General features: G+C 50.9%; 1 protein-coding gene across 1 annotated transcript; it reads left to right on the top strand.

The window, feature by feature from the left end:
- The first annotated feature begins 2691 nt into the window (after nucleotides 1–2691).
- Nucleotides 2692–4734, top strand: GPR84 (G protein-coupled receptor 84). Its single transcript, XM_082741587.1, has 2 exons — nucleotides 2692–2803; nucleotides 3328–4734. Exon 2 carries the CDS (start codon nucleotides 3336–3338, stop codon nucleotides 4554–4556), a length of 1221 nt encoding a protein of 406 aa, XP_082597713.1. The 5' UTR covers nucleotides 2692–2803; nucleotides 3328–3335; the 3' UTR covers nucleotides 4557–4734.
- The last annotated feature ends 9168 nt before the right edge of the window (nucleotides 4735–13902 follow it).

The raw sequence follows: 13902 nt of genomic DNA, 5'->3' as shown, positions 1-13902 counted from the left end.
GTCTGTGGGACGGAGAAGCACAGGCTGTTCAGCTGCCTCCCACATGATGTGGGGCAAGGGGCTCCTCATTATCTACAGAATTCAGTTCAACCATACACTCCCAAGAGCAGTATGGACTCTGTGACCCCTTCTCTCTAGCCCTGCTGGGTGGCAATTCAAACAAAAAAGGCCAGACCAGAACCCAGCATCTCCCCCAAGGGTCCCCCTGAATTACATCCCCTTTGCTCACTTCCCCCTCTCCACCCACTTCCCAGTTTTTCAGAGGAAAGAGGGGAGGGAAGGTGAGATGATGATTGTTAAAGAGGAAGGGGAGGGAAATAGAGGCCTCCTGGGTTTTTCAATTATGAAGTTGGGGGTAGGAGTTCACTGCGGGCTTAGAAATGGAACCCAACAAGGAATTTGGGAGTGTTTGGATTGTGTTTTTTGTTTTTTCAGATCTAGCTCAAAAAAAAAAAAAAAAAAAAAAATGCAGAGACTAGAGATCCAGAATTCTGAGGGGCAAGAGTGGACTTCTGGGAGAGAAGGTAGTGAAAAGCGGGGACTGGGTCACATGTAGGGACAGAGACAGCAGCTGGAAGAAACTGAAGTGAAAGGGGCTGGGCTACACACCTCCAACCTTAGAAATGAATTCATGATTTACCCCATTCCCTAAGCCTACTGCTCTGACCATTCCCTCCCTATCTTACTGATGGAGAACACCACCATCTACCAGGAAAACTGGGAGTCACCCTCGTCTTCCCTCTCCCTAACCCTTCATCTAATGCATCAGTAGATAAATCCTATTTGACCTCTTAATGACCCATGCATCCTGATCGGTTCTCTCTATTCCCACAACCACCGCCCTAACCAGGATTGGCTACATAGTTTGGGGGCCCAGTGCAAATGAAAAAGCAGGGTCACTTGTTCCAAATGGATCTTAAGACAATGTGGAGTGTTAAACCAGTTCCAGCCCCATGTAAGTGCAGGGCCGTGTGTGATTACACATATGGCATGAAGCCAGTCCTGGCCCCAGCTCAGGCCTGGCCTCACTCTCATCTGGACTGGTGCCTCTTTACTGGTCTCTCTCACTACTACTACTACTACTACTACTACTACTACTACTACTATTACTACTTCTGGTTCTTCTTTTAAGATTTTATTTATTTGTCAGGGAGAAAGAGAGAGAGAGAGCACGAGCAGGAGGAGTGGCAGGCAGAGGGAGAAACAGATTTCCCGCTGAGCAAGAAGCCAGATTCGGGACTGACCTTGGGACCCTGGGATCATGACCCAAGAGGAAAGCATACGCTTAACCAACTGAGCCACCAGAGTGTCCCAGGTCTCTCTCACTTCAAGCCTGCATACTCTCACTTCTTACTTGAGTGCACTTGCTACTTGAGTACAAATCTTCCCGTGACCTTCAGGATAAAACCCCAGCTCCTTAGCATGATGCACAAGGACTTCCTCGATCACTGCCCTCCTCATTTCTCCAGAATCTTCTCTGTTGCTCCCTATCTCCCAGTCTTCGTTCACCTCTATCTACCTCTGTGACTCCATGCATTCTGTTTCTTTTGCCTAGAAGGTCCTTCTTACTTCCTCCCAAAAGAATCCTGTTCATCACTCAAAACCCAACTCAGATATCCCCCTGTAAACTCTTTCCTGACCTCTTCTTTAGCAGTCTCATTCCTTTTCTCCAAGCCCCTGTTACACTGCAAAGTAAGGGTCGGCAAACATTTTCTTAAATGACCAGATGGTAACTATTTGAGATTGTGTTGGCCAAGAGGCAAAACTAAGGGATGGCACTATGTAGGTACTATATAACCATTTAAAAATGGAAAAAAAAAACCCTCTTGGCTCATGGCCCATACAAAAACAGATGGGCAAGGGGTGGGGGTGCCTGGCAACTCTTGATCTGAGGGGTTGTTAGCTGAAGCCCCGTGTTGGGTATAGAGCTTACTTTAAAAAACAAAACAAAACAAAACTGATGGCAGCCCCAGATTTGGTCCATAAGCCAAAGTTTGCTAACCCTTACTTTAGAGAATCAATTAAACATTTACATATTTACATATCTTTTATTTACATATCTGTGTCCCCTGCTAGACTATATGCATATCTTCTTGTATCCCCAGTGTCTAGCTCAGAGTCCAGTGCATAGTAGGAATGAAACATGTGTTAGTTGAATGAAGAGATGAATGAATGAATGAATGAATGAATGAACAGACAAACAGTGGGCTGAGCCCCTGTGTGGAGTGAAGCCAGAATCCTGGATGCTTCTTTTCCCACCTTTCTTCATCTGGCTCCGTTTATCAGATGTGCTAGGGTACCACATGGGACCCTGCCCACCACCCTCCTCCCCAGTATGAACCACCTCTGAGTCCCAGAGAGCAGAAAGGCAGTGCTCCCTCCTAACAAACTCAAGGCCGCTAGGGTGTCCAGAGCTATTCCTGAAACTTGGTTTTCCCCTAGAGAAGTAGCCCAGATATTCTGATGGTCTGTCTCCATGTCTGGACAATTCTTGGCAATGAACTTAGAGGTGTCCTGCTATGCAAAGAGGGGAAGGAAACAGAACTTATGTCTTTAGGAAGGAGTGAAACAGCTTTGGTGTAAGTAGCAGGGGATTTTCAACAGAGAGGCCCAGATTGCGCTAGCCAAAGCCAAGGGAGGTAAGGAAGGAAGTGGCTGAGGTTGGGTAACTGGGGAATTTCTTATTCATTCAGTCTAGTATAAGACCATGTCTTGAAGCCTGACTGCCCACCAGAAAAAACTGCCCTTCGAGTGAGTTGGACTTCTTTCCACTGGAGTGAGAATTGAAGGCAGGGAGACTCAGGTGAGTACTTTCTGTGGTGGGTGTCCTTTTACTTTCTCTGTCTCCTCATCTCCCAGGTGAGAAAAATAGAAAAACAAAACAAAACAAAACAGCTGAGGCCTGTGTGTGTGTAGCAGACAAGGGCAGGGGAAACTGTAGTAGCACCTTGAATATAGAGAGGGATTCCTGGGTGGTCTTAGGGGAAAGGAAAAAGATTAGAAAGTCAGAAGGTGTTAGGGTTACTGAGAATATTTGGATGGATATTGAAGAGACCTGGAGTTTGGTGTGGACAGATACAGAGAGATATTTAGATAAGAATTTGGGGAAATTAGAGAGAATCTTTGAGAATGGGAAAGGACTAAGAGAGCCTAAGGAGAAGGTTGGGAATCTCAGGAGGGTTGAGGATACAGAGGCCTGACAATGGCTTAAGAGGCTGGTGAGTTTCCAAAACGGTTCAGGTGTCCAGCGGCCCATAGCTGTTCAAGAGCTCTAAGTCCAAAGCGAGGTGCTGACTCCTTCTTCCCCTACTCCTTCCGCCTCTTTAGCCTCCATCATGCAGAACAGCTCCGTCACCAAGTTCTCCTGCTACCATGCATCTGTACTGGGCTATCGTTATGTTGCAGTTAGTTGGGGGGTGGTGGTAGCTGTGACGGGCACCGTGGGCAACATACTCACCCTGCTGGCCTTGGCCATCCAGCCCAAGCTCCGGACCCGCTTCAACCTGCTCATCGCCAACCTCACGGTGGCTGATTTGTTGTACTGCACCCTTCTCCAGCCCTTCTCTGTGGACACCTACCTCCACCTGCAGTGGCGCACTGGCGACACCTTCTGCAGGGTTTTTGGGTTTCTCCTGTTTGCATCCAATGCCGTCTCCATCCTCACCCTCTGCCTTATTGCCCTAGCACGCTATCTCCTTATTGCCCACCCTATGCTCTTTCCCCAAGTTTTCAGTGCCAAGGGGATGCTGCTAGCGCTGGTGAGCACCTGGGTAGTGGGCGTGGCCAGCTTTGCCCCTCTGTGGTCCATCTATACCTTGGTGCCTGTAGTCTGCACCTGCAGTTTTGACCGCATAAAAGGCCGGCCCTACACCACCATCCTCATGGGCATCTACTTCGTGCTGGGGCTCAGCAGTGTTGGCATCTTCTACTGCCTCATCCACCGCCAGGTGAAGCGAGCAGCACAGGCACTGGACCAGTACAAGCAGTCGAGTGTCCACTCCAGCCATGTGGCTGGGACGGAGACTATACCCGGTCGTTTCCAGGAGCTGGACAGCAGGCTGGCATCAGAAAAGCCCAGTGAGGGGATTTCATCTGAGCCAGTCAGTTCCACCACCACTCAGACCGTGGAATGGGACTCATCAGAAGTGAGGAACCAGCACAGCAGGGAGGTAGCTAAGCAGATGGCAGAGAAAAGCCATCTAGAAGCACCAGCCAAGACCAGGCCAACTAAAAGAACCCAAAGAACTCAGGACTCTCCATCAGAATTTGGGAAGGTTACTCGGATGTGTTTTGCTGTGTTCCTCTGCTTTGCCCTGAGCTACATCCCCTTCTTGCTGCTCAACATCCTGGATGCCAAAGCTCACGCTCCTCCGGTTGTCCACATGCTCACTGCCAATCTCACCTGGCTCAATGGTTGCATCAATCCTGTGCTCTATGCAGCCATGAACCGTCAGTTCCGCCAAGCCTATGGCTCCCTCCTAAAACGAGGGCCCCAAAGCTTCCGTAGGCTCTGCTCCATTAGAACCTTGTCCCCAGTCACCAGAATCCAAGACTGACTGCTCCAGAACTAAAGTGGCCAACTGGTAGGGAGTGGATGAAAGTAAGACCTGTGGGCTTTTTCACAGACAGTTTTCCTCTCACCTGCAAACCAGGCTTCTCCATCCCTTGATGAATGCTTCATCTCTAGGCTGTGCAAGGTGCATTATAATTAATAAATGAATTCTATTCTTTTAATGCTCAGTTGTGGTCTTTGAGGGGAATAGGCCAGGATTGGTTGCAGCTGGAACCTAATCGTTGAGAGTTAGGTCCCAATAGGGTTAGGAAGCAGTAGGCCTAGGACACAGCCTTCAACAGAGGGATTTCCATGTATAAAACATGAGTTGGTTTAAGAGGACACATCCCTGTGTTTTTGTTTAACTTGCCAGAAATGGCCCCTGCCCCTAACTACTGCTGCTAGGACCCACCATCTCCATCCCTGCAAACAGGTTTATTCTTGTAATCCAGCTTTGATAGCCACTCCAGTGAGTTGAGCTCCCTGGCCCTTGCCCTATCCAAAGAGAATGGTTGTGGAAGAGGATTCCTTGCTCTGTGGAAATGAACTGAGCTAAGCTGAAGCAATGGGCAGATAGGAAGATGTCCCAGCTACCCTAGTAGTCACCGTGGTCAGAGCTAAATCAGCTGATGACCAGACCCCTCACTTCCCCAGACCTGCTCTTGCCATCCTGGGTTATGAGAACAGAACAGAGACTCTAGTTAAGAGAGTTCGGGGGTCCACCTGAGGGGAGACCATACCATGCCCTTCCTGGAGCATGACCAACATCCTGTCACCCCTGCCAGGCACACGTGTGAACTTAAAAGAGAGTACCTGTGGCCACTAGGTGACGCTGGTTCTCTGTGTTTCCTTTTTGGCGTCCCTGTTGAGGACGGAAGGTGTCAGAGGGACTGTGAGCCCACAAACCACCTCCCACCCAACCAGCAACAGTGATGACCTGCATCTTCTCTCTTTTCCCCAAAGCTAAGGGCAGAAAGTAACGAATTAGACATTTCTTATTCATGAGATATTTATTGTCTATTTAGTTGCGGTGAGGGGGAGCAAGGTGGGCACTGTACAGGCACTGGAATATGAGTCATGTTTACAGTGATTCTGCTCTGGCCACATGCTGTCCCCTCCCTCCTCCTGAGTCCATGGTTTGAGGGAAACAAAGTGAAGACCAGAGAGATTCAGACAAGGACTGAAACAACGAGAGTCAGGGTGGACAGATCAATGTCTTCACCTTCAACACACTTCCAAGCCCCAGGAATCCTGTATCCTAATCCAAAACATGTATTTCTGAGAGTTCTTCTTCCACAAAAATCACAACAGCCTAAACTGAGTCAAGCTCAGACTGCTGAGGCAGGGGTGCAGGCAGGAGGGGTGAACAGCAGGACCAATAAAGAACAATAGCTACAGTGTGCAGAGACAAGGGTTCCAGTCCAGGCTTTCCAGTGATTAGCTCTGTGAATCTGAGCAGCATCCTGGACCATCTGGGCCTCAGGTTTTATCTTGTGTATAAAGTTCGGGGTGGGAAATCATCTTACCCTGTGCCCAGTACTGTCCGAAACCCTGCAAATATATCATTTCATGTAATTATAAAATTTACCATGAAGTATTTATTATAATCTCATTCTTACCAATGAAAATAATGGAAGCACAAAGAGGTTAAGCAATTTGTCCAAAGCAGAAGAACTATAAAGTGGTATGACCATGATTTGAGGGTGGTAGAGTCGCACTTCAGCCCACATGTCTAACCACTATAGGACAGCTGTCTTTCTAAAACAAGAATCAAGTTAACAGATAATCCCTTCAAAGTCCTTCCTGCTCAGCCCTTCTTACATTCTGAAAGTTGACAATTCTCTGAAGGGCTGTAAAAGGGTTCACTTTTTATGTTCCTTGAAGGCAATTCAAAAGTTTTGGCAAGTAGAAAGAAGCAGCAATAGAGATTGAAGTCAGACCTAAGAAGGGACTTCCCAAGCATCGGTCGCTGGGAAAAATGACTCACGGGACACAGGAGGAAACTCTGGAGCCTGAGACCAGAGGGGCCAGTTCTTAGCAAGAAAAGAACCCTCTCCCCACTCACCCTCCACGGCCCACGCAAACACACCTGATTCTAATTTTGATTAAAAAAAAAAAAAAAGACAAACAAACAAACAAACAAACAAAAAACTAGGATAAAGGGGCGGAAGAAAAGCAAGGTTCTCTCTCAGTCTTTCTCTCTCCAGTGGGTGTGCATGGCATGGCGCGTCTGTGTCCACGCACGAGGTCCCTCACGGTGTGGCGCTCACGCGTGTCTCGGGGAAGTGTCTGTATTTGGGGGCCCTCGTGAGTGTGAGTCTGTCTCTTTGTCTCTTTATCTCTGTCAGTCTCCAGCGCAAGCCCCGAGCTCTATCGCTGACTTTCTGACGCTATCTCTCACAGCTTCTCTTTGTCTCTCTCCATCTGTCCGTCTCTCCAGTAGGCTGTCTTCATCTCTTGTACCTCTGTTATCGCCTTTTTTCTCCTAAACTCCACTCTCCCTCCTCCCTTCCCACCCCGCTCTCCCCGCGCCGCCTCCCCAGTCCCCCGCCCCTGGCCGTTCTTGCTCGCTCGCACGCTCTCTCTCTTTCGCTGTCTCTCACAGGCAGATTTATGGTCAGCCCAGGGCTTCTCATTGGCCAAACGCTGACAGGCCTTGATTTAACGCCTCCTCTCATTGGCTGAGCTTGACAGGCCGATTTACGAGTCACTCTACCATTGGCCAAACAGCCTTGGCCCTGATTTATGGCTCAGTGGCTGCGGGAAAGGGGGGGCGCAGCTGGGAAAGGAAGATGCCCCTCCCCTCACCACCCCTTCCTTCTCAGTCTCCCCTGCTTTCTCCTCTTTCTCGCCCTCCCCTCAAGGAACCGCACTCACTGTACCTGTTCCTCCAGTCCCCTCCTCCCTTCTCTTTCAACCCTAGGAGGAGAATTGGGGTAGGGGTGGGGGGAAATCCGAAGTCGAGGATGGGAACTGGAGGTGTAAACATGGGCAGGGGAGATCTGAGGGGGTAGGGGTAGGGTGCCGGTGGAGTAGGGAGAGAAGATTGAAGATGGAGAGAGAATGAACTGAAGAGCAAAGGGGAAACTGAGGGGATCAAAGGGGTGATAGTAAAAAAGGAAGGCTGAAGAGAAAAGGGAGACTGAGGGACAGGAAGAAGGGAATCTGAGAAGAAAGGAGAGACTGAAAAGACAGGACACATTTGAAGGGGCAAATGGGCTGAAGGTTGGGAGGCGGCGGGAATCCGGGAACTGGGAGACTTCTTTTCAAACCGCACTATACAGACAGAGTAAGGGACTGAAATTTCCCTTCAGATAATGGCTCTGAAGAGGAGGAGGTTTAGAGGAACAAAAGAGCAATAGAGAAGTGAGAGAGAGAGGGGCAGGGAAGGAGAACTGGAAAGTAATGGCGAAGGAAAGGGGGAGAAGGATGGAGAACTAGAGGAGAAGACAGAACTAAAGCGGGTTCGGGGGTGGGGGGCTATAGTGAGAAAAGACTAATCTCTAGAGGAACTACTGAGTGAAATAATGCCCTCCTCCTCTCTAAGAAGACCCATAGGCGCCTGCATGGGGACAAGTCTGGCGCTCTACCCCCCACCCCCACCACCACCCCTGGGATGCTGGGATGTTCTACTTCAAGGCTGCGGTGGGCTCCCTTATCCCTACACCTCACTCCTCCCCCTTGCCCACCTCCCCCGTTAAATTTATGAGTTCAGGGCAGGCCTTCAGGAATTAGGAATATTTATGCTTCTTTGAGAGTGAGATTTGGAAGGTGATAAATAAGGGACCATAGTGGGGGGGTGCAGCTGGGGGCTCCTATTTTTAGTGTGGCCACTTTCCCAAGACCCCCCCCCCCACCAGTTCCCTCTCATCCTGAGCCAGAGTAGGGAGCACTGAGGGAGGTGGGGAATGGGTTTCAGATATCAGGAAGGGGGTTTGACTACCCTGGAGAGCCCCTCAGAGGACTGCAGATCTTTGCAACAGAAAGTATTGAAGGCAGATGGGGGAGGAACTTTCGAGTATCCTGGCATTCTTATAGCCCCTGGAGTGCAGTTACAGCATTTCTGCAGAAGATGGAGAGAAATGGGGAGAAGCCAGTTTTCCCTCTGCCCCCCTAAGGTCAGTTGCTGAGAAATAGGGGAAAGGAGCCAGGAAATTCAAAGGCAGGTTTCTTTGGCATGTCACCTCCCTCAAAGAGAGAGGAAGATTTGAAATCCCCCACCCCCCACAGACCACAACCTGGGTCCCTGGGAAAGGAGGCTAGGAATGTGGGGCTCAGGGCATCTCCTAGGAGTCTCAGCCTCCACCCCCACTGCTGGCTGCGAATTAAAAACAGCCAGTAGTTCTTGATACTCCCTGCCCTGGGCCTCCAGGAAATGAGGGAGGGAGAGGATCTATCCTGTGATCCACATGCCTTCTCCAGCCCTAAGCTCCCAGAACCATGTGTTTGTGACCCCCACGCCAGTCAGAGGGTTTGTTCTGGGCTTGGCTAGGTAGTGAACAAAGATAGGAGTCAGTGGAATGGCGGGGGAGGGGGGGTGTCTAAAGAGAACAGAGAGAGCTGGAGAAGAGCTGCCCCCCTCCCCACACACTGTGCACTCCATTCACTATGGCTTTAGCAAGGATGGCCACAGTGTATGCATGCAAGTACACACGCTGGACTCTGCTGCCTGGAGTGGGAGAAGGGAGGGAGAGAAGGGTCTAGACTGGCCCTTTAAGAGCCACTTAGGGTCAGAAAGCCTGGGCTACAGAGAGGGGAAGGAGCTGATGTCAGAAGACGGATGGGCAGCAAGATGGGGATTGATGCTAATGGGGGAGTTAAAGCTAAGTACCCAGACACTCAGAGGGCAGAACTGCAGATCTGTCTTCCTTATGCTCACCCCCCCACACACCGAACCAAGGCTGTAAATCTGTCTTCTCAATTGGGGGAAGGGGGAGCGAGGAAAAACGAGATGCTCTTTTCCCTTTTCCTGTTTTTTTCCTTAACCTGCGCCATCCCCACCCCAATTCCTTTGTCCTCTCCCAACCCATCACCCTTTTCCCCTAAGATTTCCAATTTTTGACTTTTCCATCAGGAATTGAGGTAATAGTTTCAGCTTGTAGAAGGAAACCACAAGAAGGTCTCCTTTACCAAATACTGGATGGGAATGGGTTGGTGGGATTGTGGTCTGAAGCCAATAGGCTGGAAGCTCCCATTTGCCTCAGTTTCTCTTCCTTCCACCCTCTTTTCACTTAGAGGTAACTCCAGCAGCCTCCTCCCAGGACAGTAAAGGTAGGAAGTAGGATGCTGGGTGCCAGGAGCTGGAATGAGTGTGAGAGCTTCAAAGTTGGGTTTGTGGAGCCCTCTGACACACCGAGATGCTAGAGGGCCTAGTGGGCCTTCAAGGGCAGCTAGGGAAGCTGCAGGAGCTATCCGCAGAAAGATATACGGTTTGGTTTCTCGGAAACTCCTGGATCATACTGTTCCTTCTCCTTGACCACATACCCCGTCTGCTGAGTAGAGACAATTTCGGGCCAATAGTCTATTTATTGTAAAGGCAGGGTCCAGCTGCTCCTCATACCTCTCAGGAGGCAGTTGGGGATCTCAGGGACGAAGGCCTTCTCAGTAGCATTGGAACTAGCAACCCTTGGGGAATTCTGTGTCTTTCTTAGGTTCAAGTAAGTCTTTCAGGACCCGTAATGACATTTGTCTCTCTCTACTGGCAGTCAGGGCCTATTCTGGACAAGTCCTTCTATATTAAAGGAATCCTCTCTTTGTCTCATCTGTTGCCATGCAAAACCTGAACTCCTTGCTAGTCCTGAAAACAACTGCTGCCTGATTGCTCCCGGGTTTCCCAGTCCTCCTCAGTATCCGTAAGAGAAAGACCCTCTCTTCCCTCTTCCCAGGTTTTCGTTCAGAGGCCTAAAATCACCTCAAGGCCATTCTCTCTGTTTCTTAAGTCTTCAGGGACCAAAGAGAGAACAAGGCCAGAGTGAGAAGAGTTGGGGTTTGTGAGCCAGAGCCATTAGAACCCAGGCTCCCAGCCTCCCAGCATCTGGCCAAGCACTCCCTCCCATCCCAAGGAGGTCAGCCATTGCCCTCAGCCCTGGTCTCTGGCTGCTTCTCTGTCCTGATGATAAATCCTGTCTTTGTCTCCCCCTCCAACCCTGGGCCCCAGGCGCTGGGGGTCAGAGACTGGGGGAGGGGTCAGCGTGGAGGGAGGAGAGACACAAGGAAAGTGGGAGGAGAAGATGGACAGGAGCAGCTGGTGAGCAGGCACTGAGGGTGGGCAGCGAGGGGATGGGGCCTCTTCTCTTGATTCTACAGATCCTGACTGCACATTCCAGCAGGCCAGCATTACGAGTAAGCCAAGTCAGGATTCTTACGATGTAGAAGTACCTTGGGAATGACCCCCCGGGAAATCAGAAATAATGGGAGGTGGGGGTTGGTGTGGGGTGCTTCAAGGAAGGAATGAGAATATTGTGAGAATCAAACTTATCCCCACCAGACCCATACACAATGTGCTGTGCATGCACACACGGAGACAGACAGACAGACACACATGCATGCATACATCTAAGATTTATGGCCCATCAGCATGAGGGAGCCCAGGAGAGCCAGCCTGCCCGCTGGGCTGGCCATCCCCAGCTGCCTCCTCTTGCTGTGACTTTCCCATCTCCATCTTTCCATTATTTTCTGTTCCCAGGTTTGCTGTTCTTTCTTGTGTCAGCTTCTCTACTCACCCAGTTCCTTAGGCTGGATTTTCTGCTAACTCCCAATCTCTGCTTCTTTGTCTCTCAGTCACTTTTTCTCTCTCACTCCGCTTCTATCTTACTCCCCCCTCTCCTATTTCCTTGAACTCTCCACCTATCCTGCCTCTGCTGCTCTTCAGACCAACAATTCCCCGGTACCTCAACTGCCACCTCAGAGCCTCAGAGAGATGAGAAGGAGAAAAGAGGCTCTGAACGAGGTCCTACTTCGGTGGCAAGTCTTGCATCATACTGTATTACGTTATGGGATGAAAGGGGGTACAGGGAAGCCAGATGACCAGCAGAGAAGCTCAACTAAGGGAGAAAAGATAAAAGAATGGAAGACAGAAAAGATACAGAAGAGCAAACACTAAAGAGAGGAGGGTAAGAACTAAGGGTTCCCTTTAAGTGTATTTTGGGTCAGTCTGAATGGGAGGAGCTGAGGGGCATCTCCTGAGTCATAGCGAGACACAGAACCAGCAACAGGATCTGCAGACCCAGCCAGAGAAACTAAAACTAAGATGTGATGTCCACCAGGTAGCCACGGTTCTGGGCTCTCTTGCCTACGTGAGGTCTCACAGACCTCTTTCTTCTCTGCAGACAGTCTTAGAGCGCTGGTTCCGTCCCCACATGCCTCCTCCTCCCCTAACACCTCCCCTAGCCACCGATGCAAATGACATCAGCTCTGGCTGCCACTGTCCTCAGCCTTGCTGATGTACTCTCCCATGGGTGAAAGAGAGGCCAGTCACCTCTGTTCCACCCATTCATTCTCCAGCCCAGGAGCTGGGGCTGATACATGCCAGCACCCCCAGGTGGAGTAGGAGGGGGCTGTACCAGGAAGCCATCTGCAGGACACAGTGGAAAAAAAAGGGGGGGGCCTGGGCACCAGGGGGAGGGAGAGGAGCTGGAGGGGGGCACTTGAGGAAGAGGGGCTGCAGCACTAAATCACTCTGTGGGGGGCTCTCTCTGCCTGAGCTCAGTGGGGTGGGTAAAGGATAGACATTTGGGGAGGGGGAAAGAAGAATGGGGAATCGCCACATCTGGCAGGCAGGTGTCTGGCACTGTTCAGGCTCCAGTCACTTTCCCAGCCAAAGGGGAAGAAGGGGGAGAGGGGAGGAGGGGGCTTCCCAGGGTCCTCTGGGGAGAAGGGAAAAGCTTACAGAGACCCAGAGGCCCAGAATCAGACGGAGACCAATGGAGGGAGATAATCAGACCCTGCTCCCCAGTCTCTGCTTTAGTCAGTGCTGGAGAAGGATTTGCTCATAGTTGTGAAAGAAAATTGCTGGCCAAAGGTCTGGATAGGACAGGCCACCAGAGTTGCATTCCTCGTGGGAAACAGAGAAGACAGGAAAAGTTCAAACCAGGCAGGCTGGGGAAACAAATTCAGAGAATTTCAAGTTTGAGAACTGGGTAGAACTCTATTCTCCACCTGGTCACCACTGATCAGCCACCACTGCCCTCCTCTATCCCAGCTCTCACACTGACATGCCCTCCCCAGCCAGGGTCTGTACAGGGTATTAAGTAGACGGTAAGGCTGGACACTGCCTCTTCCCCATCTCGGACAGGCAAAAACAAAGATCCCTAGCCCTCATCCAGCCCCCTGTACCCCAACTTTCAAGGCAGTACTACAGGGCTGATAACCCAAGCATTTTCTTTGTTTTCTACCTGCTGAGGGGGGATTCTGGGCCAAGGTGCCCCACAGCTGATGAGCTGTAATTGCCAGGTTCTCATACAGCAGGCAAGACTGGACAACTCGGTTTCATATCTTGATGCTGGAGAGTCTCTTCCCACTCCTTTTACCTTCCTTCCCTCATCCTTTCCTGAGGTCCTAATGTGGTCTCCTGCTTACACCTGGAATTGCAGGCCCATCTTAGGAGCTGTGGAGGTGACTGAGGAGACCCTTCAAAACTGCAGTGCAGAGGAGGGCTCCCCATGCTCCCCCCTCCTGAAAATCCTGCAGAGGAAGGGGGAAAGAAAACCAAAGCATTCTCCTGTCGCCGCGGCAACCATAAAACCCCCAGCTAAATCCATCTTGTGAGCTCACCGCCCCATTAAGATGCAGGGCCAGGCTCCGCGCCAGCCCAGCCACATTCATTTGTGCGAATAAAGGTGGAGGAGGGGGAGGGGAGCAGGCTCTGGAGGGACGGGGAAATGGCGAGAAGAGGTTATTTACACCACCGTCCTGACCTTCTGGAGCAGCGCTGGCTCCGATAAATAACCCGCTCAGCGCCATTTCAGAGCAGGAGTGGGAGGTGCGGGAAGGGAGCAGGGGCTGAGGAGAGCCCCCACGCAGGTGCGCGTCTCCGGGTTACTAATGGCTGAGGCGGGAGCAGGCAGCTGGCTTTGGGGTGGTGGGGGAGAGCACTCAGTTCCCTGGGACTCCCACTGAGAAAATACCACCCCCACCCCACCCCTGGCGCCAATTTCCAGGCGAGGGGACGGAGGGATGCCAAGGAGGCAAACAGCCCCGTAAATTAGAGATGGGGGGGGTGGAATGCTGGGGAGTCTCTGAGGTAGGAGGGAAGAAATATTATAAGATGGGGAGCAATGGGGGGGTGCTGGAGGAATAGAAGCAGCTGCCAAAAAGAGAGGAAGAAGAACAGAAACATCACACAAAGGCAG

Source organism: Mustela nivalis (assembly GCF_964662115.1).
Source record: "Mustela nivalis genome assembly, chromosome: 7".
NCBI lineage: Eukaryota > Metazoa > Chordata > Mammalia > Carnivora > Mustelidae > Mustela > Mustela nivalis.
Note: the sequence above shows the minus strand (reverse complement) of the source record. Positions and strands in the feature narration are given on the sequence as shown.

What these genes read in the sequence shown, in the direction of transcription:
- GPR84 (XM_082741587.1), top strand. Translation starts at nt 3,336, where the DNA reads ATGCAGAACAGCTCCGTCACCAAGTTCTCCTGCTACCATGCATCTGTA.